The 25,545-nt window shown below is 42.3% G+C and overlaps 1 protein-coding gene across 1 annotated transcript; it reads left to right on the forward strand.

Moving 5' to 3' along the window:
* The first annotated feature begins 1,513 nt into the window (after positions 1 to 1,513).
* LOC124292304 (7-dehydrocholesterol reductase-like) lies at positions 1,514 to 23,079 on the forward strand. The gene is given in 5 exon segments (XM_046729370.1): positions 1,514 to 1,840; positions 11,573 to 11,690; positions 20,466 to 20,561; positions 20,734 to 21,969; positions 21,971 to 23,079. Coding segments are annotated over 3 exon segments (1,422 nt in total). The 5' UTR covers positions 1,514 to 1,840; positions 11,573 to 11,690; positions 20,466 to 20,558; the 3' UTR covers positions 22,154 to 23,079.
* The last annotated feature ends 2,466 nt before the right edge of the window (positions 23,080 to 25,545 follow it).

Below are 25,545 nucleotides of genomic sequence, written 5' to 3' on the forward strand. Positions count from 1 at the left end.
CCATCATGAACGCCACAAAAAATACATTTTCAATATGGCTGTCGTGACAGCCATGTTTCTAAACGAATAGGAATTCACTGAACAGTGTTAGTGAAACTATAGCTGTGGTCAGTTTAAGACCACTGCTGTAGATAACTCGCGGACACAAATAGAGCAGGTAACAACGCTTTCTAGACCTTGTAATATCACTAGTAGTTGAGCATAATGGAAAACTGTAAATAACAAGTTCTGATTGCCCCGGTATTATCCCAGGTTATATCATCTGTGATATTGACATGTGTAGATAAGATCGCCATGTGTGACTATTCCGCAGACTGCCTATAGTGACAGCAATTCAGTTTAATGGATTTGCAATAATAAGTGTGCACAGCCACACCCAACATTGGTTGCTATGGTTTTTGCACTGCCGATCAACATATAGACAAGTTACGTTATCTCTGCAGCCATTTGATTTATGTACATTGGAGACAACGTGAACTATCAGCGGACTCCTTGTTATTGTACTGGTATTGTACAATTACTCAGTCTCAGCCTAAGATACCTAATACAATTTGCCGACATGCACAGTATATAGGTGTCGATACTGTGTACATTCTTTTCGACGATGGCGAGTCAAGCGTTGTCACTGAAATCGAGTTTTGGAACATTCTCCTCCATCGATTAAAATATTTAATTTAAAACACATATCGAATTTCGCTTCAGTACAACCGCATCCCACCACGGCGACGTGAACTGTTTTCATTAATCGATAATTCTTAAGAGTGAAGATAGTTCAGAATATCCAAATACTCTTTGTTGAAATTTCAGCTGCACTGAAGAGGTGATGCTGTCCTGCCCTGCATCCCTAGCAGTTAACAACTGAACGTCCCTCCGTTAATTAAACAAAGGCTCATCGAAGCTTAAATGAATTTTAGGTTTAATCAGAATTTATTAGAAAATTAATCGCTGTGTTATGTGAATAGTGGTCCGACAGATCGCCTGATTCGTATCGGTGCGAAGGTCTGTTATTCGTTACTAATAGGTCCTGGCAAGCGTGGTAATATTTGACACATTGTTCATAGTAATGCATCTTGTACATGTGGTTTGGAAAGTTGGGTTTAAGTACATAACAGGTGTACGTTGTTACTCATAATACCCTCACTCTGTTACTGGTTATGGCATGTGGGCACCACTTGGCATTTAAAGACAGACGGTGGATATTTCGGTAGGACGTGATTCAGGAGCTCGCTTTCTCTCACGGACCTACATATCTTTCGGTACCTATGTACTGAATGACTTGGCCTGACTGGAAGGTGTAGTGGTGTGAGGTAACATGGGACCTCAATTGACAGGCATAGCCTCGATCTCCTCCATTCAACGTTCGCCATCTTGACCTGGGCACGCGCAGCATTCCCAGAGGTCAATCTCTTGCCTGGGAATCCCCGGCTCGGTAAATAACCTATTGCGGCCGCCAGTCAACTCATAGCGCAGCGGCTTCACACTGAATCGATGTTCCTACGTCTGCAAAGACAAGCCCACATTCCACGAGCAATTTCTAAATTTGAATAAGAAATGTCTAGGAACAGACCCAACACCAATAATTCAGAAGTGTAATCTACAACTGATGGGATTCGTCTGCTTGAACTATTACTGAGCATGCGCGCTGACCTTCGCTGAGGTGAGATCGTATGATCAGCCAAGAGTGGTATAATAGGATCATATCGCGTGCTGTCCACACTTCAGAGAGGAGAGGCGGAGTTTATAGAGCAGCCCAGTAGCAGACGATACAGAAAGCAGACGACAGAAAGCAGACGACAGAAAACGGACGACAGCGCTTTGAGAATTGTTACCGTGACCAGCAGTGAGTGTCTTTACGTCTAAATTGTATTTTTATTCGTAAACATTACAATGACATGAAGAAACTTCGTCAACTGTTGATGGTATGATCCTACTTAATGCCAGTAAGAGGATGATTTAACGACCATTGACAACAAATAAAATGTTTAAAAAAAGACATTTTTGTGGCGTCACTGAACATTATACATCGACATCAGTGGGGTCAGCTGCACTTGTATTATGTACATTTCCTGGATGGCACCTGCAAGTGCATTGTGTTATAATGTGTGTCACAGCTGGTACTGATCAATACTTTTCAATACATATGTACAATGTTCAATGTATATGCATGATCCGGCACTTGTACAGCACTTTAAGTATTGCAACTGATGTGAACTTTTTTATCACAAGAACTTAAAACACTCTCTAAAGTGAGTAGTTTAAACCTGTCAACATTGGCTACTGTATACAGGGGACCTCTAGCAATGCTTACCGGACACTGTAACACTGTGCAGGAAAGAAAACTCATGATAGCGTATATAAATATTGATATATCTGTTTCCATATTCATGTCAGGAACAGAACACACATGACGGTATGTGCAGTACATATATGCTTACAGCAATATCAAATCACGCTCGGCCCGTTTGCGACAAATATATCCTCCAGTCGTATTCAGGTCATAAGATTAATTAACATTCCGATATCATGAGATCAATTAATGTTACAGTAATTCACAACATATTGGAATGTACATGGGTCTTGTTAGCTAACTATAGAGCCGAGGAGTTACTATCACCTTACGTACGGCGAGACTGACGTTGTTCCTCATCAGGAGGGGAATGTTGTACCCGTTGTAATATGAATGTGGAGTGTATACACAGTTTACTGGACTCTGAGGGCTATGGCAATGGTACATGGTGTATCTGCTTGTACAGGGTATGACAATCACACTTAATGATGTGCGGTATGACAATGGTGCATGGTGTGTCTGGTTGTGCAGGGTATGACAATCACACTTGGTGATGTGCGGTATGACAACGGTGCATGGTGTATCTGGTTGTGCAGGGTATGACAGTTGTACATGGTTTATCTGGTTGTGCTGGGTATGACAGTTGTTGTACAGGGTATGGTCACACTTATCTGCGGTATGACAATGCTGGGTATGACAGTTGTACATGGTTTATCTGGTTGTGCTGGGTATGACAGTTGTAAATGGTTTATCTGGTTGTGCTGGGTATGACAGTTGTAAATGGTTTATCTGGTTGTGCTGGGTATGACAGTTGTAAATGGTTTATCTGGTTGTGCTGGCTGGGTTGTGGGTAGTTGTAAATGGTTTATCTGGTTGTGCTGGGTATGACAGTTGTAAATGGTTTATCTGGTTGTGTGGGGTATGACAGTTGTAAATGGTTGTAAATGGTTATCTGGTTGTGTTGGGTATGACGGTTGTAAATGGTTTATCTGGTTGTGTTGGGTATGACAGTTGTAAAAGGTTTATGTGGTTGTGCTGGGTATGACAGTTGTAAAAGGTTTATCTGGTCGTGTTGGGTATGGCAGTTATAAATGGTTTATCTGATTGTGTTGGGTATGACAGTTGTAAATGGTTTATCTGGCTGTGTTGGGTAGGACAGTTGTACCGGGTTTATCTGGTTGTGTTGGGTATGACAATGGTACCGGGTTTATCTGGTTGTGTGGGTATGACAATGGTACCGGGTTTATCTGGTTGTGTTGGGTATGACAATGGTTACCGGGTTTATCTGGTTGTGTGGGGTATAACAGTTGTAAATGGTTTATCTTGTCGTGTTGGGTATGACAGTTGTAAATGGTTTATCAGTTGTGTTTGGTATGACAATGGTTACCGGGTTTATCTGGTTGTGTGGGGTATGACAATGGTTACCGGGTTTATCTGGTTGTGTTGGGTGTGACAATGTTACCGGGTTTATCTGGTTGTGTGGGGTATGACAATGGAACCGGGTTTATCTGGTTGTGTGGGGTATGACAATGGTACCGGGTTTATCTGGTTGTGTGGGGTATGACAATGGTACCGGGTTTATCTGGTTGTTTGGGTTATGACAATGGTACCGGGTTTATCTGGTTGTGTGGGGTATGACAATGGTACCGGGTTTATCTGGTTGTGTGGGGTGTGACAATGTTACCGGGTTTATCTGGTTGTTTGGGGTATGACAATGTTACCGGATTTATCTGGTTGTGTGGGGTATGACAATGTTACCGGGTTTATCTGGTTGTGTGGGGTGAGACATAGACTCACATCTAGTCTCTGAAATGAACATATTTTACTGAAAAAAGTTCATAGTAAAAAAATATACATATAATGAAAAGGAGCCCCGAGACTTTATCTGGCTCATTTTCTAGACTACTTGTGGGGTATTCTTGACAATTTGCTACAGGGTCTGTACGAGAGACTATGTGACAATGAAAACGGGTTTATCTGGTTGTGTGGGGTATTGCAATGTTACCGGGTTTATCTGTGATGTGACAGTTGCACATGGTGTATCTGGTTGTGTGGGGTGTGACTATAGTACATGGTACGTCTGATGTTGGATATGACTATAGTACATGGTATGTCTGATGTTGGATATGACTATAGTACATGGTATGTCTGATGTTGGATATGACTATAGTACATGGTATGTCTGATGTTGGATATGACTATGGTACGTGGTATGTCTGGTTGTGTTGGATATGACTAAAGCTAATGGTGTGTCTGGCTGTGTTGGATATGGCTACAGTACATGACAGTGTGCGAAATAGCCACTGGCCCGCTAGCCCGTGAGATGACTATTAAAAATCCAGTCGGGCCAGTAATTCTCCACAATCATTGGGCCGACTGGCTAGTGAATTTTCATGGGGTCATGTTGTAAATATATCACTGTCTCCGACTTGTTAAGTTACAATACACTTTTAAATCATGCAAGATTACGGCCTGATAAAAAAGTTCATCATATTAGGAGCTTAATGATGAAACCCGTGTCATGCCGTCAATATCTTATTTTCATCTATTTTTGTAATCTTTTGCTTAGTTTCTACATTCAAATTTCGAGCTATTGAAATATGTTGTGGGATAGTAACTTTCCGGCATAGCTAGCCCGACTAGCTAGCAAAATTTGGAAACTATTTCGCACATTGGTGCATGGTATATCTGGTTGTGTTGGGGATATGACTATAGTACATGGTACATCTGGTTGTGTTGGGGATATGACTATAGTACATGGTACATCTGGTTGTGTTGGGGATATGACTATAGTGCATGGTATGGTTGTGTTGGGGATATGACTATAGTACATGGTACATCTGGTTGTGTTGGGGATATGACTATAGTACATGGTATGGTTGTGTTGGGGATATGACTATAGTACATGGTACATCTGGTTGTGTTGGGGATATGACTATAGTACATGGTACATCTGGTTGTGTTTGGGGATATGACTATAGTACATGGTACATCTGGTTGTGTTGGATATGATAGTGGCACATGGTATATCTGGTTGTGTTGGGGATATGACTATAGTACATGGTACATCTGGTTGTGTTGGGGATATGACTATAGGCACATGGTACATCTGGTTGTGTGGGGTGTAACTATTGAACATGGTATATTTGGTTGTGTGGGATGTAACTATTGAACATGGTATATGTGGTTGAGTTAAGATGAGGTATCTGGGTATTACTATGGTAAGCTGTGTATCTGATTGTGTTGGTTGTGCAGGATGTGATGATGGTACCTGGTGTGTCAGGTCCTGTGGGGCATGAGAATTGAACTTGGTGTATCTTTGCAGATTATGACAATGGCCCATGGGGTAATTGGTTGTTTGGATAGGACACTGATACATGGTGTATGAGATTGTATTCCCTAAGACAATTCTACAAGGTGTGTCTTGTGTGGGACAAAAGGCTGGTAAATTTGGTACCTTGTTGTGTGATGCATGCATGTTGATGGTATCAGATTCTACAGGTTATAACAAGTTTGCATGTTGTGTCTGGTTGTGTATGATATGACATTTATACACGATGAATCTGGACTATGATGCTGGGACAATGTCACATGTTGTGTCTGGTTGTGTATGATATGACATTTATACACGATGAATCTGGACTATGATGCTGGGACAATGTCACATGTTGTGTCTGGTTGTGTATGATATGACATTTATACACGATGAAACTGGACTATGATGCTGGGACAATGTCACATATTGTGTCAGGTTGTGTATGATATGACATTTATACACGATGAATCTGGACTATGACGCTGGGACAATATCACATGTTGTGTCTGGTTGTGTATGACATGACATTTATACACGATGAATCTGGACTAGGTGCTGGGACGATGTCACATGTTGTGTCTAGTTGTGTATGACATGACATTTATACGCCATGAACCTGGACTATGATGCTGGGACAATGTCACATGTTGTGTCTGGTTGTGCATTATGGCATGACATTTATACATGATGAATCTTGACTAGGTGCTGGGACAATGTCACATGTTGTGTCTGATTTTCTAGATGATCTAGCTGCCAGTGGCATGACAACGATATACACCGCGTAGTATGTGAATAGTGTGACGATGGCCTACAGTGCATAGTAATGCTGCTAGAGATATCTGAATGATGAAAGTGTTGATGGTGTGTATACTTTTGTGTTACATTGTTGCTGGGTATATAGACAGGAACTGTGGGGTAATGTATAGCTATACTTGTCTTCTGCGTATTACGGGATACGAACACTGCTGCTAAGATGAGAGTGTTCACGTCACACAGTAACTGTCCTTATACACGTTTCGCAGATGATAGTTACACCATGAAAAACATAGCACGTCACATAGGATGCGATAGTTATCTGTATACAGATCATAGCACGTCGCATAGGACACGGATGTTATCTGTATACAAAGTAAAGCAGGTCACATAGGACATTGATGTTATCTGTATACAGATCATAGCACGTCACATAGGACACGGATGTTATCTGTATAACAGGTCATATAGGATGCGATAGTTATCTGTATACAGATCATAGCACGTCACATAGGACACGGATGTTATCCGTATGCAAAGTATAGCGGGTCACATAGGACACGGATGTTATCTGTATACAAAGTAAAGCAGGTCACATAGGACACGGATGTTATGTGTATACAGATCATAGCACGTCACATAGGACACGGATGTTATCTGTATACAAAGTAAAGCAGGTCACATAGGACACGGATGTTATCTGTATAACAGGTCATATAGGATGCGATAGTTATCTGTATACAGATCACAGCACGTCACATAGGACACGGATGTTATCCGTATGCAAAGTATAGCGGGTCACATAGGACACGGATGTTATCTGTATACAAAGTATAGCGGGTCACATAGGACACGGATGTTATCTGTATACAGATCATAGCACGTCACATAGGACACGGATGTTATCTGTATACAAAGTATAGGACACGGATGTTATCTGTATAACAGGTCATATAGGATGCGATAGTTATCTGTATACAGATCATAACGTCACATAGGACACGGATGTTATCCGTATGCAAAGTATAGCGGGTCACATAGGACACGGATGTTATCTGTATACAAAGTAAAGCAGGTCACATAGGACACGGATGTTATCTGTATACAGATCATAGCACGTCACATAGGACACGGATGTTATCTGTAGGCGGGTCACATAGGGACACGGATGTTATCTGTAGGTCAGTCATCTGTATACAGATCCAGCACATGCAGGATTCACGGGTCACATAGGACACGGATGTTATCTGTATACAGACCATAGCACGTCACATAGGTCTCAGATGTTATCTGTATACAAAGTATAGCAGGTCACATAGGATACGGATGTTATCTGTATGAAGATCATAGCACGTCACATAGGACACGGAAGGTATATTTATACAAAGTATATCAGGTCATATCAGATACGGAAGGTAGATTTAAACAAGGTACAACAGGTTACATCGGATACGGTATTTGTCGTCATGTCTGTTTGTCTGTATGCCTGCATGTCTGTCTGTCTGTATGTATGTATGTATGTCTGTGTGTATGTATGTATGTATGTATGTATGTATGTATGTATGTATGTATGTTTACTCCGTGTACATGTATATGTGTACTAGCGTATGTGTCTTTTCACCTATATGTGTAGCTATGTATGTTTGCGTATGTATATATGATTGCAAATGCATATGTGTACGTCCATATTTTGCATATCTGTGCAGGTATGCATGTGTTATCTAATGTGTACGTTCTCCCTGTTATACACTGGTACACCAGTAGCAAATATGCATGCCGCCTTCCTGCGATGAGATAACATACGATCATGCTATACCGCTTTATGTATATCATTGAATTACATCAATATAAAACCATGTATTCTGCTTTCACACACAACAAACGAATAATGCATATAAATCCCTTTTCCTTACAACACTTGTCCCCCACAAGGAAGGAGTAACTGCTACTGTTTGTAGCGATGGAACACGTTGCCAGGGCAACACATTTGACAAACTGCTTGGAGTAGGTGTGAGATACAACCGTCAGGCGTGCAGACTTCATTATTACCTCCTGTGTTGTAATTTCAGTTTCGAGATGTGTTTATCTACAATACGAGGCATTTCACACACAAACTCATTATTTCTATCTTAACGCTGTATATAATACGAGCGCAAAAGCAGCAGGAAACAGTGATATTCAGCCACACATTGACCTCCCTGTAGTTTCAGCATTCATAAAAATAAAGGTTCCACATTAAATATAAAGATAGAGATTCATCTCTTTGGCAAACCCATGCACATTGACGTGTTACTGGTGTAAACAGCTCTCCTGCCTTACAGACTTCTAGCAGATGTGTTCAGGCCAAAATAGCTTTTCGTGGTTTCTGTGTTAATTGGATTCGATTCTCGTCCCATCTTGAGGTGCCATCCGACCCACAATGTCGTCGATTATGCTGCTTAGAAATCGATGGGAGATGTCCTTTGTTCGGTGTGCTGACTCGTCTGGATGCAATGGATCAGTTACTTGTCTTGGGTCTGATATTCTCTGTTGGGATCACTTTCCCTCTCATTTCAGACGAACGAGGGGCTCTTTTTCCAGAATCACTTCTTTCTCTCCGGCTTAACCGGACCTACTTTATCTCGCTTCTACACATTTTCCTCTCACTTCTATATTTTACAGAACTAGTTTTCATCTCTCTCTTATTTAACAGGACCCTCTCCCTCAAATTTAACAGAACCCTCTTCCTTAAATTTCACAGGGTCACCCTTCATCTCGCTCTTATTTAACAGCACCCTCTTCCACTCACTCCCATTTAGCAGGGCCCTCTTCCTCTCATTTCTATGTAGAGACCCCTCTTCCCCTGTTTCCCACTTAACAGGATCCGTCGTCCTCTCACTCCTGATCAACGGGATCCGTCTTCCTCTACAATAATGTATACGACGGACTCCTCTATGGTTTCTATAAATTATTCACCCAATACAAATCTATCTCTATCATGTTGCGTGAACCCTTTTCCTCCCGCCTCCCTCAGTACAGCCAGTGACATAGTCTACTGATAGACTATACTGTTGGGTATTTAACTATGTTACGAATTTCGTGTCATAAATTAAAAATTGAAACTGGGCGTTATGAAAATATTGATCAGGAGAAAAGATATTGTATCTACTGTAAGTGTAATTGAAGATGAATACCATTTCGTTTTAATTTGCCCAAAACATACAGTACATCCAAATCAGCTGATTAAACCTTATGTTTGGAAGAAACCAAATATGTTGAAATTTTTGGAATTATTAAGAAACCCATCTAAAGATAGTATTGCAAAATTATGTAAATACATAAAGTTATGCATGTAAGTACCGAAATGTTTTGTCCAGCCTCCTTCTGTAAATGTAAAAAAATATGTACATGTATATTGCATTGCAATGGATAACCATATTCTATCATGTATACAGAGTAAAATGAGACGAGGGGCATATAGCCGAAGTCTTTACTGAATAAACAATCGACTTAACTGATAAAAGCGTGACGACCAGGGTTCGATTCCTCACTTTTCTTGGGCCCCCCGACGTAATATTTGCCTGCAGAATGGAAAAGCTGAGCAAAACTTAATTCATATACAGTAACAAGGACATGTGTCCTCTCACTCCTTTCCTACAGTCATTGGCCTTCGTGATGTATTTATTTGTAGTGGCGTTCTCTTTTCTTACGTGTGATGACCGCGATTGTGTGTACACGTGTGATGACCGGGATTGTGTGTACACGTGTGATGACCGGGACTGTGTGTGCATGTGTGATGACTCGGATTGTGTGTACACGTGTGATGACCGGGACTGTGTGTACACGTGTGATGACCGGGACGGTGTGTACACATGTGATGACCGGGACTGTGTGTGCATGTGTGATGACCGGGATTGTGTGTGCACGTGATGACCGACTGATGATGACCGGGACTGTGTGTACACGTGTGACCGGGACTATACGTGAAATGACCGGGACTCTGTGTACACGTGTGATGACCGGGACTGTGTGTGCACGTGTGATGACCGGGACTGTGTGTACACGTGTGATGACCGGGACTGTGTGTGCACGTGTGATGACCGGGACTGTGTGTACACGTGTGATGACCGGGACTGTGTGTACACGTGTGATGACCGGGACTGTGTGTGCATGTGTGATGACCGGGACTGTGCGTACACGTGTGATGACCGGGACTGTGTGTACATGTGATGACCAGGACTGCGTGTACACGTGTTATGACCGGGACTGTGTGTACACGTGTTATGACCGGGACTGTGTGTGCATGTGTGATGACCGGAACTGTGTGTGCACGTGTGACGACCGGGACTGTGTGTGCATGTGTGATGACCGGGACTGTGTGTACACGTGTGACGACCGGGACTGTGTCTGCACGTGTGACGACCGGGACTGTGTGTGCATGTGTGATGACCGGGACTGTGTGTGCATGTGTGATGACCGGGACTGTGTGTGCATGTGTGATGACCGGGACTGTGTGTGCATGTGTGATGACCGGGACTGTGTGTACACGTGTGATGACCAGGACTGTGTGTGCATGTGTGATGACTCGGGATTGTGTGTACACGTGTGATGACCGGGACTGTGCGTACACGTGTGATGACCGGGACTGTGTGTACACGTGTGATGGCCGGGACTGTGTGTACACGTGTGATGACCGGGACTGTGCGTACACGTGTGATGACCGGGACTGTGTGTACACGTGTGATGACCGGGACTGTGCGTACACGTGTGACGACCGGGACTGTGTGTCTATGTGTGACGGCCGACCTTGTACAGATGTGACGGTCATCATTGTGTGTACATGTTAGACGCCTGGGGCCGTTTGTACACTCGTGATGACCGTTCATGTGTGGAGGTCTGCACTTTACGATGACATTCACTATTCTCAACACCAACACCTGGATACAGTGTCGCGGTTTCTCATCGTCCCGTGTCAAATTACCAAGTACTAAAGCACTATCTCGGTCGGCATTGTCGGTCTGAATGGTTTTGCGACTGTATAAAAGAAATATTATGACCACTCGATAACATCTCTACACATGAACAGACCTTGGAATGTGCCGTGAGCGCACCCTTGTCCAGCTCACACTGGATACACCGCTGAGCGTGTAATATTCCCAGGCAGGCAGGGGCGGGCAGGGTTGGGTTGAGCGATGTCTGACAGGATCCCATCTCACTGACTGTTTCTGTTATTACAGCCTAGCGTCGACCCTTGTCGGTTTCCACCTCAGAGCGACGTTATCTCCGCTGTGACTCACACCTCTCTGTCTTCACCATCTCGGTCTCCATGGAGTAGCGCTCACTATCACTTGGCGTGTAAGTACCTCTGACCAATTGCACATAATTAGGATTATTACCGTTATGATATATTTAGCTATTTTCTCCAGTAGTGTTCTGTGATTATCATTTTGGTCTATTGATCAAATTATCCATTAGGTTATTTCGCAAAGGTTCCGCGTTAAATTGGACCATTTATCAAATCCCTCGTATCTTGCCCATGCTAGCTGTAGCATTGCTTCAGAGAGAAAAATATTCATTGAAACAAGTTTCAAATGTCTATTGATTGTTTTGCAAATGGGTACGATCTGCCGATTTTAGTTTTTCTCTGATATTATATATTTCGGTACAGCATTATCTGAAAGTCAGATTTTTATATATTAAAATTTAATCAAAAAGGATGTTCTGCTTAACAATGGTTTATTCATAAAAGTGAATAATATATTCCTAACACTAGACCTGACTCGAATATTTAAGTCTCACTTGTAATTCACATTTAGTGGTGCCCAGTTCATGCTGGCTCATTGCATTCCCATGCTGCCCATATTCCGTGACTATCATGTGTGAATATTAAGTTATGCGATGGACAAATATTATGTTGGGGCATATACACCTTTTAAAGTCTATTATCGATATTTCCTAAATTCAGTTTGACAACCTCCTGAAAACATTTTAGTCCATTAGTGTCGTTTCACCAAATATTTTACTAACACTAAAGTTCGCCTTTGCGTAGGTTTGTCATGATAGAATATAGCAGTAGGTGCCGCCATGCGTGTGTTGTGAATGACAAGTTGATGTCGTAAACCTCAGTCTGCTGGTGTGGCTGTGTTTTACAGAGCAACTTGAACCGTCGCGTATCTGGGTGCTTGAACGATATACTTCTATCGCTAATATTGGGCGGTGAATACAAACACAGATTAAGAGTCAAATCGCAGCACTATATCAAACAATTATGAATTTAGAAATAACACACCCATTCTGGTTGGTCCATCAAGGGTTTCAGTTGTTTGACGGCAGCACAATTGTGGAAACTTGTGTTAAAACTGTTTTATATCATTGTCGATAGATATTGTTATGTACAGTTGTGGGTTATAAAATGCACAGGTGAGGTTATTAGGCATTTTCAAAGTTTATGTGGCAATGTGGGAAATACTACAGAAATCAAACTCAAAGTGTATCGCGAAAGAGCATTGTCAGTACCCGACCATGACGCCATGCTTGTAGTGACAATGGACGATTCAACGTCATATAACCGCTAGGTTTGATTTCATTTCATAATGGGTGGGTGGTGGCCGTGCTATACACTGTTAATACATGTCATATGTACGAGTAACACATATGAATGTGAAAAACAATACTGAGCTCATAGCCATATTTCCGTACTGTGCTGTGCAAGGACTGGAGGGTGGGGTTGATTAAGGGTGTCTCAGAGGAGGGGGTGATGGCTGTATGTTGAAGGGCGTCATCGCATATAAGGTAGAGCGGTATTCCAGCCCAGACATACACATATTGACCACAGTTGACCCGAGAACCGCCACTATGGGCGGAACTTCAGCTCAGACATTACACGGGTTGGGCGGAGCTTCAGCTCAGACATACAAGCATTGGGCGGAGCTTCTGCTCAGACATACACGAATTGGGCGGAGCTTCAGCTCAGACATACAAGAATTGGGCGGAGCTTCAGCTCAGACATACAGGAATTGGGCGGAGCTTCAGCTCAGACATACAAGAATTGGGCGGGGCGTCAGCTCAGACATACACGAATTGGGCGGAGCTTCAGCTTAGACAAACAAGAATTTGGCGGAGCTTCAGCTTAGACATACAAGAATTGGACGGAGCTTCAGCTCAGACATACAAGAATTGGGCGAAGCTTCAGCTCGGACATACAACAATCAGGCGGAGCTTCAGCTCAAATATATGCAAGAGTCAATCGCAGATTTAGCGCAGACATTTATAACATATATTCAATGCTGATTGTCGGTGTATTCCCCAGACTCATACAGGTGGACAACACACGTAAAACACCGGATACCACGTCACTCCGCAAATCCCCATTTATACAAGTTCCGAAATTCACATATGATATTGTTATAGTAAAATTTGCAAATAAGCATGCTGTGTTTTCAGTTTGGAGCAAAGATACCTGTAGATTTAATCGCATTCAACTGAGAGTGCGTCGTTTTGAACCCGCAGCTTGAGGTTTTAAATGTACAATTTTACGATCTCAAATCTGCTGGAAACCAAGCCCTAGATGAAACAACACAGTATGTTTAGATCTACATGTTACTCTATTCCACCATGACAAGAAAAAAAGTCAGTCCTTTAATTTAGTGCTAGCCTAGAGTTTGAGTGAAATTCAACCTTTATCTATTTTTGTTTAAAAAGTTGTACCATCAGTAATACCTCTCTGCATAATTGTTACCATGGAGATCCATTTGGCGTTTTATATCAAAGGATGTACAACCCTCTGGAATATTCTTAAAACAACCCGGGGACATTCCTCAAATAGAAATCCATGATTTATTGCTATCAAAACTATTTATCCGAGAGATTGAAAAACGGTTTGAAACATAAATCTGTCCATATATATTGCAAATACATTGATGATATGCAATAATAGTCTCGGATATCAATACATTTATGGGGTTTATTTATGGGTTCAAAAGCGAGCGGAGGATGTATTGATCCGAACAAATGGATAAAAGTACCATGAAACACGTCATGAAAGATGATGGCGCATCATAAAATGTCCCAGGGATCAGATGGGAAGTGTGAAACAGTCGTGCTAGATCATCAGGCACCGTCATTCGCTGTCTTCCCGTTTTACTGATGCCAGATTCCTGTTGTGATGGGTTGGTAACTAGAAACGCCTGTTTACGATTCTTGGTTTACCAGCACTGTACCCTAAACGAACACGTGGTCTCAGAAAACGTAGATTTTTTTATCGAAACAAGGAACTGCATGTAAATTGAAAAGAGCTTAAGTAAGAGATAGGAGTTTCAGAAAATGCCTACTTGTAGACTAACGCTTGGTCTCTGAATATATATATTTACAAATGAACCCATTTAAATAATTGAAAAGGAGCCCCAGTGAAAACGGAGATTCAGAACCTGAGGAAATCTAGACTTGCTTCATTTAGGGCTTTAGGATTACAGGGAGGGCTAGGCAGTAGGGAAAATCATGCGGTTCAGGGACTATGAGGCAGGTTAGTGTACTTACTGTATTTTGGGATATGACATTACGGCAAGGGTGGGTCGAATGGCAAAATAATGTGGTTTGGGGACTAGAGACTACACGTGTGTCCGTGGTTTTCAGCGATATGGACAAGAACAGCATCAGATTATGTTGGGCACTTATGTCGCTAAGATCCTGGGTCGAAATAGGCTTCAGCAACTCATGCTTGTCGTAAGAGGCGAGTAACGGAGCTCTGTGGTCAAGCTCGCTCATTGCGTAGATCACGCCTCATAATTATGTCAATCACTGGATTGTTTGGTACAGGCTCGATTTATTATAAATTGCTTCCATGTAACCTGAATATTGTCCAGCGTTATACAATAAACTAAGACGCAGACATCCCAACATTACAGAAATACTACTGAATACAACTCATTTTCCCGGGCAGATAATGCTTGGCGACAGCAGCTCTCCACGAACACATTGTGTGACGTCCATACTGTAAATATATCGGGCAGTAAACAGCCCTGAATGTCACCACATAAGTCTGATTATACGGACATGTATACACAGAGCTATTAATTCTGAAGAAAACAACAAACCTATTTTGGTACGAGGAGGTTGACGTATGAGGATTGGTCATGTTAGGCCTGGGGTAAGGGATGTGGGTGGGGTTAGGGGTGGGGGTGGTTCTAGGGCAGGGGTTGCGGAGCTGATGACGGAAGGCGAGGAACCTGGAACTCATTATCAAAATCAGTACCCGAATATACAATCGATAGTTATCGCGCTACGGTAAATTCCAGCATGGGACCCAATTTCACCGAGCTCTGACAGAAAGCATTATGTCCAAGAAGTAAGTGTCGTGTACTGAGCGGCCTGAAAGTATGTCATTAACCCGGCCCAGTTCATGATATTTCCTTATCTAAGGTGCCGAAGGTGTGATTAATAGAGCGGTGTATAAATACATGATATCTTGTTGCCGACCATGTAACTCTGTCCGGCCATCCGTCATGTCTGTTGTGTCTCTTAGTCTGTCTCACAGTCCCCGAACCACATTAATTCTCCTACTGCCTAGCCATCCATGCAATGTAATCTACCTGCAATGCTAAAGGCTAGATTAATGCTTAGTCTCTGAAAATATATAATTTTGAAAGTAACAAACAAACTCATTTAAACTAAAAGGAGCCCCAGGGAGACCAGAGATTCTGAACCCAGGTCTAGCAGGTCTAGATTCCTCAGGTTCAGTTTCTGAATCCGGATCTTGTCTCCCTGGGGCTCCTTTTCAATTTGAATGGGTTTATTTGTTGCTATCAAAATTATATATATTTAGAGTTAGTCTGTGTGTCCCTCTCCACCTTCCAAAATTAACTTCCTGCTCCAAACAAACAAATAACTTTTATAATCAGACATTCACGCCGTGAAAGAAAATACAGAAATAAAAAGCGTTCTGTGTCAAAGTGATGATTCTTGAAGAAGCACCTCCGCTGATCTCTGTCTACACCGGCACCATGAATATATTCGGCTTCGAATATAGATGATCAGATGGCATACCATGTTGGCAGGTAGATGTAACTAACAATTGGCAAGCGTCAACATGCGACATGATCACATATGAACGTCTTCGTGTATGGAAAGGATAGGATAAGCATGTGGCATGTGTGTGAGACCGACACGCACGATTATATGATCTGCCACGCCCAAGCATTTGCTGAGGCTGCGAATATATGGCATGTGCACAAATGACAGTATAGGAAGTATGAGTGAACGAACACACCTGAGAGAAGAATGTCGCCCGAGTATGTGAACACACCCCTGAGAATGATGTCAGCTGAGTGAATAAACACACCCGTGAGAAGGATACCACCCGAGTATGTGAACACACCTGAGAATGACGTCAGCTGAGTGAATGATCGCACCCGTGAGAAGGATACCACCCGAGTATGTGAACACACCTGAGAATAACGTCAGATGAGTGAATGGACATACGTACCCGTGAGAAGGATACCACCCGAGTATGTGAACACACCTGAGAATGACGTCAGCTGGGTGATTGAACACACCCGTGAGAAGGATACCACCCGAGTATGTGAACACACCTGAGAATGACGTCAGCTGAGTGAATGAACACACCCGTGAGAAGGATACCACCCGAGTATGTGAACAAACCTGATAATGACGTCAGCTGAGTGAATGAACATACGTACCCGTGAGAAGGATACCACCCGAGTATGTGAACAAACCTGATAATGACGTCAGCTGAGTGAATGAACATACGTACCCGTGAGAAGATTACCACCCGAGTATGTGAACAAACCTGATAATGACGTCAGATGAGTGAATGAGCACACCCGTGAGGACGATACTGTCACATGTATAAGTATACCTGGGAGTGTGATATGAACACGTCGCATTAAAGGGAATGCATGTTCAGACAGCATGTTTGGCACTCTCTCGAATATACAACACGTCCCTTTTGTTTCCAAGATCCTTGTCGCTGCACAGGCTTCTTGTGTCAGCTACTTTTGACAGGGACTTTACAATTCTCCGTTCATCTCACGTTTCAGGATCCCATTAGCACTGATGGGTATTTCAGGAATAGCGCTCTGTAACGGATTATTTAGTTTGCGGATCTTGAATGTGAATCATTTGGCATCCCTGCTCCGCGGCGCGGGGGGCTATATACAGGGCGCTCTCCCGTCGTGAGGGTCTGCATGGGTAGGGCAGATACTCGGGCCAATCTAAGAAGCACAAAACATTTCTTCAAACCAGACGTTAGGTTTCCTTCTGTCAGCAGTAGTAGCCTCGTGTACACATCATATTTATTCAGGATTTGGCATCATTTCAATTCCATTTCTTTTTCTTGCAAGCTCAAATCAGAACGAGATAAAAACGTGTTTGTGAGGAAATAGAAGGCGATAAATGGGCTAAAACGTAAACCCTCGAGTAAAAATATTTCTATTTTAATTAACTCATAGAAAGATCTCTCGTTTCTTCTTTAAGACGATAGCATCTGGGATTAATCAGTTAACACTTCGATGCCTCTTTGCTGCAAGTGGATGCCAACCTTGTCCCACTGGCTCAGTTGTGGAGGGTAATCTGATACCCTAAATTGCCTTCCAGACCGTGGAACAACTACATTCCAGTATTCTGTTAGTGACATTATGAATGTATTTCCTAGTAACACATGTTTAGTTACTATCTAAGTCATCCTTTTGTCGCGGTGTTATGACTTTCAATGTTTCCTTTGAACCTTTTCGTGTGTGTGTAGTGCGTGTATGCGTACGTGCGTGTGTGAACCTTGCACTTGATAGGGTATTAGGATATATAGAGAACGTACATTCCAAAGTAGGTGGAGCTAAAATGATTCTAGTTATTGCCTTGTTTAACAGTCCGATCGAGTGAGTGAGTGAGAGAGTTTAGTTTTACGCCGCTTTTTCTTCGGAATTCTTGTATTTTATAAACAGAACGATTATAACTATGACGAGTTTCATTTGCATGAAGTAATATGGAGAAGAGACCTAAGAAACAGTAGCCTAAATATGAAAAGTTCACCAGTACTTACCTTTGTGTAATTGTCTTATTATATAGATAATGTATCCTCACTATTTCAAACAAGCCATGATTTCTTTAAAATTTGCAAAAGGATGGTGAATTATATGAAACTGTTAGGCCTCAGTTTTACCTTCACAGATACAGCCGATAAGACAGATACATTGATTTTATAACTGATTTATGTCCAGTATTTGCACTTGTAATACTTTTAATGATGTTTTGAAATGTCCATTACCCATGTGGTAATTAGTTTCTGTCTATGGATATAATGAAGGTGACTCTTTGCCCACAATTTGATATGAATATGTCGTAGCCCAAGCGTTACTTAAAGATACTTGCAGTTTGGAATTTAAAAATATACAGAAGAAAAGTATGATATGTATGGCTATATTTATAATAGTCCTTGTATATCAATGAAGAGAAAGGACAGACAGTGTTGTCTGCTCACTGAAAAGTAAATACTGTCTGCTATCACATCTGGCTTTGAACGGAAGGGTTATCACCGCGAGGACAAGAAAGTAAACTAAAATGGGATATCGTGGAAAAAAGATCTCCCCGACGTTAGCTGAACGCGAGAATGTGTATGTTGTTTGTTTATCCATCTGTTGTACATGTACCTTGGTTGTATAGCCTGCAGGCCTGGTTCCATTCGCATTTAATGGGCAGATAAACATTTGCGAGTTATGTGGCAATTTGCTGTGTTTCATGAACAAAGTAGTATATATACATTTCTACCGGTGACGGACAAGGACAGAAATAGATCACAGCTAAAACTTATTCAGGATGCCTTAGCCAGTAATGTCATGTAAAGGAAATGTTGTCCTTCTGAAATGTATTGCGTACAATCTGTTGTAGATTTCAGTATCCACCACGGATAAAGAACAATAACGTTTTCACGTTTTTCTTCCTATAAAACCACGAATTCTTTTCCAATATGTCCGGAGAGCATGCATGAATTATATTTTATGTCACATTCAGCGATGACAAGCAATGCGCCGAGCTTAACATTGTGTCCATCCAAGTTTTAGTAATCTTTTCCGCTAGCATGGCGAACCGTATCCGTCTGGTATTCCCATGAAGGCATCTCCTCTAGAACCACAAAGTTTATGAGCTTTGGATAGAGGCTGAGTCTAACAGCAGTGGCACGAAACGCGCTTACTAAATTGTAATTCGATCTATCATAGCAACCGTTAGAGTGATTTATAACAGTAAACAGCGTGGATGTGTCACGGTAGATATAAACAATTGGTCTGAGATATTTTCCAGCATTCAGGTGAGCTATAGATCATGACGCGTGTATATGACTTGTTCTGTGGTTGAAAAATACTTCATGATGCATTACCGAAGTTGAAGCCCTGTGGAAAGTATGTAACGGGTCTCATTTCAGGTATGACCGTATGTTCGTGTTGTGAGACCATTAAAATATATATAAAAAACTTCAACAATAGTACCTAGAAGATAATATCGGTAATTTACTGGGATAACAATAGTGCACAGTGTTGTTTCCTATATGGTGAAGTATACCTGCACGATCGATAGATATTAACATTCACAATAGAATATGTATAATTTCATACCACAAGCATCCTTGCCTTCCTATTAAAATGAATCGAGTAATGCGGCTCTCTGATTGTGTCTCAGTCTATCTCGATGACATTGGACGATTTGTGTTGACGCGCGGTATTGCACAACCGTAACCCTCGCTAGTGGACAGTCGTGCTCGGGTTGGGTACAACTGTCTTCTTCCTGCAAGTGCTAGTGTACAGTCATCCTCTCACTACACTTTTTACTTGTCCTGTCAATATAGCTCTGTCAATATATAGGCTGATAAATAAATGACAACTTGATAACAGTGTCCCACTGTGTGACGTCACACAAGATAACCAGTCATCGTTAATGAGACACCAGACTGTAACCAGGGCGCATACGGACACCCCTGGTTTGTACCTGGACGTTTGTTTTTCTGTTATTAAATCATATGGATGCTGCTTCCACAAACCTGTGCATGTCAACATTTTGTGTGTACAAACCTTTGTATGTCGAAGTATATCAACTATATATTGACCCATCTAATATCTGATGTTGCAGGAAGCACCCCAGAGACCTTCCGAACAGATCTTCTGAATCACGCCCAACCGGACCCAGTCCATCTAAACCTGCACTTCACCGACAGCAACTGACATGGTATTGTTGAGAATATTTTGGTTGACTCTTGTGTAAGACTGAAAACTTATGTAATAACTTTCTGCGTGGATCTTTTTCAGTTTTTATTTCAGTCAAACAGATAATAATACCACGTACAGCTGACTGCATAAATATTCGAGATAAATCAAACTACTTCATTTCTGTTTTCCAGACTGAGGCTACCCACCGGAAGTCAAGCCAAATGGGCAAAGAAGATGTGCTCCAGAACGGTTTCCAAGGATACAAGGAGGGATATGAAACACTCTCTCAGAATAAGTGGATGCTCAAGCTTCGCCATGTTTTGCAGACTACCGTCTTCCCACTACTGCTGACACTGACCACACCGAACTTCGTCATCATCTTGTGGTACACCGCGGTGCACAGTGAAGGTAGTTACAGCAAGATGGCTGACGTTTTCCAGGGCAGATCCATCCTGGGAGGTCTGCTGTACATGTGGGGTCAGGTCCGACCTTACAACACTTTGATAACTGCCATACTTGTAGTATACAGTTTCTATGCTCTCGTCACGATGAAGCTTATCCCCGGCAAGACTGTGTATGGACCTCTAACCCCTAAGGGCAATGTTCCCGTGTATAAGGATAACGGCTTCGCGTTTTTCATCCTGACTATGGTGCTATTTGTTGTGATTACTGCATTCCTTAAACAACTAGGTATGACCCCCACAATAATATATGACCAGTTTGACACAGTGCTTTCAACCCTGAATATTTTCAGCCTTATATTTTGTTTATTCCTATACGTGAAGGGTATAGTATCTCCCTCCTCGACCGACTGCGGGGCAACAGGTAATTTTATTTTTGACTATTACTGGGGAACGGAACTGTACCCAAGAATCTTTGGCTATGACATTAAGGTTTTTACCAACTGTCGGTTCGGTTTGATGGTCTGGGCTCTTTTGGTTTCGATTTTTGCCCTTAAAAGCTACGAGCTGCATGGATTTGTTGACAGCATGTTTGTTTGTTGCACACTCCAACTCGTGTATTTGGCCAAGTTCTTCTGGTGGGAGGCGGGATACATGCGGACCATTGATATCATGCTTGATCGTGCTGGCTACTACATCTGCTGGGGCTGTCTAGTGTTTGTGCCAGGCTTCTACACGTCCGTGAGTCTTTACCTCGTCAACCAGCCTGTCATTCTCGGACCATGGCTCACAGCGTTGTTCCTCACATGTGGTATCCTCTCCATCTACATCAACTACGACGCCGACAACCAGAAACAGGCAGTAAGGGGCGCTGACGGTAACTGTCTCATCTGGGGACGCAAGGCTGAGGTGATTCGAGCAAAGTATCATCTTGAAAGTGGAGAAGAACGCGAGAGCATCCTTCTTGCATCTGGCTGGTGGGGCTTTTCTAGACACTTTCATTACATCCCGGAGATACTGTTGGCCTTTTTTCTGGTCAGTACCCGCCCTCTTCGTCAACATCATGCCCTTCTCATACACCATCTTCCTCATCGTGCTGCTGATACATCGCAGCTACCGGGATGAGGCCAAGTGTTGCCAGAAGTACGGCACTTTTTGGGTGGAATATTGCAAGAGGGTGCCCCACAAGATTGTCCCGTATCTCTTCTAATCACGTGGCTGTTGTTTCATCGATACGGTGTAGAAGTATTTATGAATTCCCGGTTTGAGACAGTTAAGGCACAACAATGAACTATATGTGTTCATTGAAAGGAGAACTGTAACGAAATCAACTCGCTCGTGTTGTGCTAGATACCCGCCAAAGATTTCTTGCCTTACCACCATCATATGTGGATTCTTGGTCATTCGGTGCACAAAGGTGTTATCATTGTTGGTTATCAGGTGAAAGTTATTCAACGTGCTCGTACGCTAAACTTTGATCTGGGTTAACGGTTGAGTTAGCTGGATCTAATATCCAGTCTGTCTCTGAATGGACATGCGTCGTCGGACGGCAATATTTAAGCATTTTGTTCACAGTTGATGTTTTGTTACATTCTGTTATTTAGGCCAGCATGGGCCATATTCAGTCACATTTGCGTATATGCACGCGTGGGGAAGGATACGACAATTTTTGTCTCTTAATCGGTTTATGCCAACTCAGTTTTAATGCTTCTTTTTCTTGTTGCTTTATCTGCAGCATCTGTCACACGGTAAATTCCACACTAAGAACTAGGGAGGTAATTCTGATTGAACCCACATCATTAAGACAGCCTGTAGTAGACACTAATGTTACGGCAGCCTGCTATGGACACTATTGTTACGTCTACGTTACGGCATCCTGTAATGGACACTAATGTTACGTCTACGTTATGGCAGCCTGTAGTGGACACTAGTGTTACGTCTACGTTACGGCAGCCTGTAATGGACACTATTGTTACGTCTACGTTACGGCAGCCTGTAATGGACACTAATGTTACGTCTACGTTACGGCAGCCTGTAGTAGACACTAGTGTTACGTCTACGTTACGTCAGCCTGTAATGGACACTAATGTTACGTCTACGTAACGGCGGCCTGTAATAGACACAAATGTTACGTCACGTTACCTCCTGTAATGGACACTAATGTTACGTCTACGTTATGGCAGCCTGTAGTAGACACTAGTGTTACGTCTACGTTACGTCAGCCTGTAATGGACACTAATGTTACGTCTACGTTACGGCAGCCTGTAATGGACACTATTGTTACGTCTACGTTACGACATCCTGTAATGGACACTAGTGTTACGTCTACGTTACGGCAGCCTGTAATGGACACTAATGTTACGTCTACGTTACGGCAGCCTGTAATAGACACTAATGTTACGTCTACGTTACGGCAGCCTGTAATGGACACTTAAGGACACTAAAGCGGCGTAAAACTAAACTCACTCACTCAGACGCATTCAGGAATATATTCGAGAACACGTAACACATTGTCGTATGTAAAAACATTCATGAGTTCGTGTCATGGGAGAACGTCTGTTGCGACATTAATTTCAATTACCCAATAACGTGTAACAGTTCATTACACATGTACACAATTTTCATCTATGAAACAGCTGACCTAGCACAAATGATGAGTCAGTCCTCCCGTATCGATCCCGTCATTGTCACCAGCTTTCATGGATGTGCCCACGGCTTATTCCTTGCATATTTTATCTTTGTTTCCATGGCAACGATTGTCAGTGAGCATTAAGCGTAACCCAAGCTGGAACGTCGAGTGCATGTGTGGGACCCAGAACCGACGGTGTGCCTCAGATTTCGAAGTTTACGGATGATACAGTTGATAGCTCATCTGTCGGTAGCCTTGTGTCATTTGATCTTGGATTATTGTGCTTGTGATGCTGCGAAAACCACCACTAATATTTGTACTATTTGTCAATACAATGTGGTATGCGTAAGCGTGTTCGTGGCGTGGTTTGCGTCAAGTCTCATAGCAAACATTGGCATGACATTGTTTCTGACAGATAGTATGGTGATTTCTGTTTAGGAATGTATCTGACAGAGGGATATGACTTATCCCAAGTATGAATGTGTTCGCCACACCGACATGGACGACAAATACAGCCAATAAACGTACCAGACACACAGACAAATACTATGACAAACAGTTTCCCTTATACACGACAGATGGTAGGAAAAGACCAAGAAAGCAGTTTCTCGAAGACAGGTTTGCCTTTTCCATCTCTATTGTATTTGATTTCATAACGTGTCAAAGTTGGGGGTATCGGTAGGTAAGATATCCGCTTTATTTCACCAAATACGGTACCTTTTGTATATAGGAAGTAATTCGTGTACCACCAAGGTGAATAGGTGAGAATTACTGGCATCGGGTAGAATGGTGATTCATAGGAAAGAGGGCTTTTAAGAGTCCAATATATTGTCAGATGAATATTCAAGTCCCATATACCTCACAACCAAAGTTGCATCATTCAGGATGATTCTGATATTCAGAGCAACTACATGTGCAATATGTATACTTGGTCCATCTTTCCATCAGATGGATTGATGTTTGAGACGTACGCCACTAGTCCCATCTGCAATATCTACAGTGTTACCATCGGATTCCATGACTTCCGCCAACCATACACCGGGTTCCTGGACTCGGTGTGTGGTCGGGCACCTGCTGAGCAATATGACAACGAGCTGTTGTCCACTCAGGGTGAACAGATGCAAGAATTGATAAACGGATTTATAAATGCAAAAACATTCATCAATTTTGGTATTTTTTGAGTTCGGTATCGTCTTGCATGTATATTACATATTTTCTGTACATAAAGAAATTAAATCCATCTTTTGTTGGTATTTCATTGAATGAATTCAAGAAAACTGCCATCTTAAAACTCGGACATACTTTCCTGTGTTTGGTCCTTTGAACCTTATGCCGTACCACCAACGAGGTCGGTTGTGGTGTTGTCAGACATCAGCCTTGAAATCAGACCAAAGATGTTGAAAGATGGCACATGCCGTTAACCTGCTTGGCTCTCGGCAAAACAAACACACAAAAGCACTGATAGGCGCGGGTGTGTACTTTAGTTTGGAACATATCTATCTACGTCAAACAGCGTGGTGACATCACAGTTGACAAGTTCAAGAAGGTACCCACACAAGCACACACAACCTCTGCAACCAAGTTGAAATAATCGTACCCTTATGTTCACACTGAAAGTGAATCGGAACTGAAGATATGTGAAGAAGATAAAACGTTGAGTCGATCTGACCCGGGACAATCCATGCCACTTCAGTTGTGTGGCGTCACCCAAGCTGTCCGGTGTTTAGTGCACATAGATACCTGACTACGTGACGATAGCTGCAGGCACACAACAAGTGTTTGATTGTGGGTTGGTGTAATCAGGGCGAATCTGATGCTGTGACTATGAACAGATGGTCGTGTTACCAAAGGGACGCAACTCTATATATATAGGTAATGACGATCACGATGTGCATTGAGTATGTATAAACGTACAGAGAGAATGTAGAAACAAAATATATACTCCGTGTCCAGGGATATATAATACTATTCCC

Source organism: Haliotis rubra, unplaced genomic scaffold (genome assembly GCF_003918875.1).
Source record: "Haliotis rubra isolate DU_JTF1 unplaced genomic scaffold, ASM391887v1 Scf512, whole genome shotgun sequence".
Lineage (NCBI taxonomy): Eukaryota > Metazoa > Mollusca > Gastropoda > Lepetellida > Haliotidae > Haliotis > Haliotis rubra.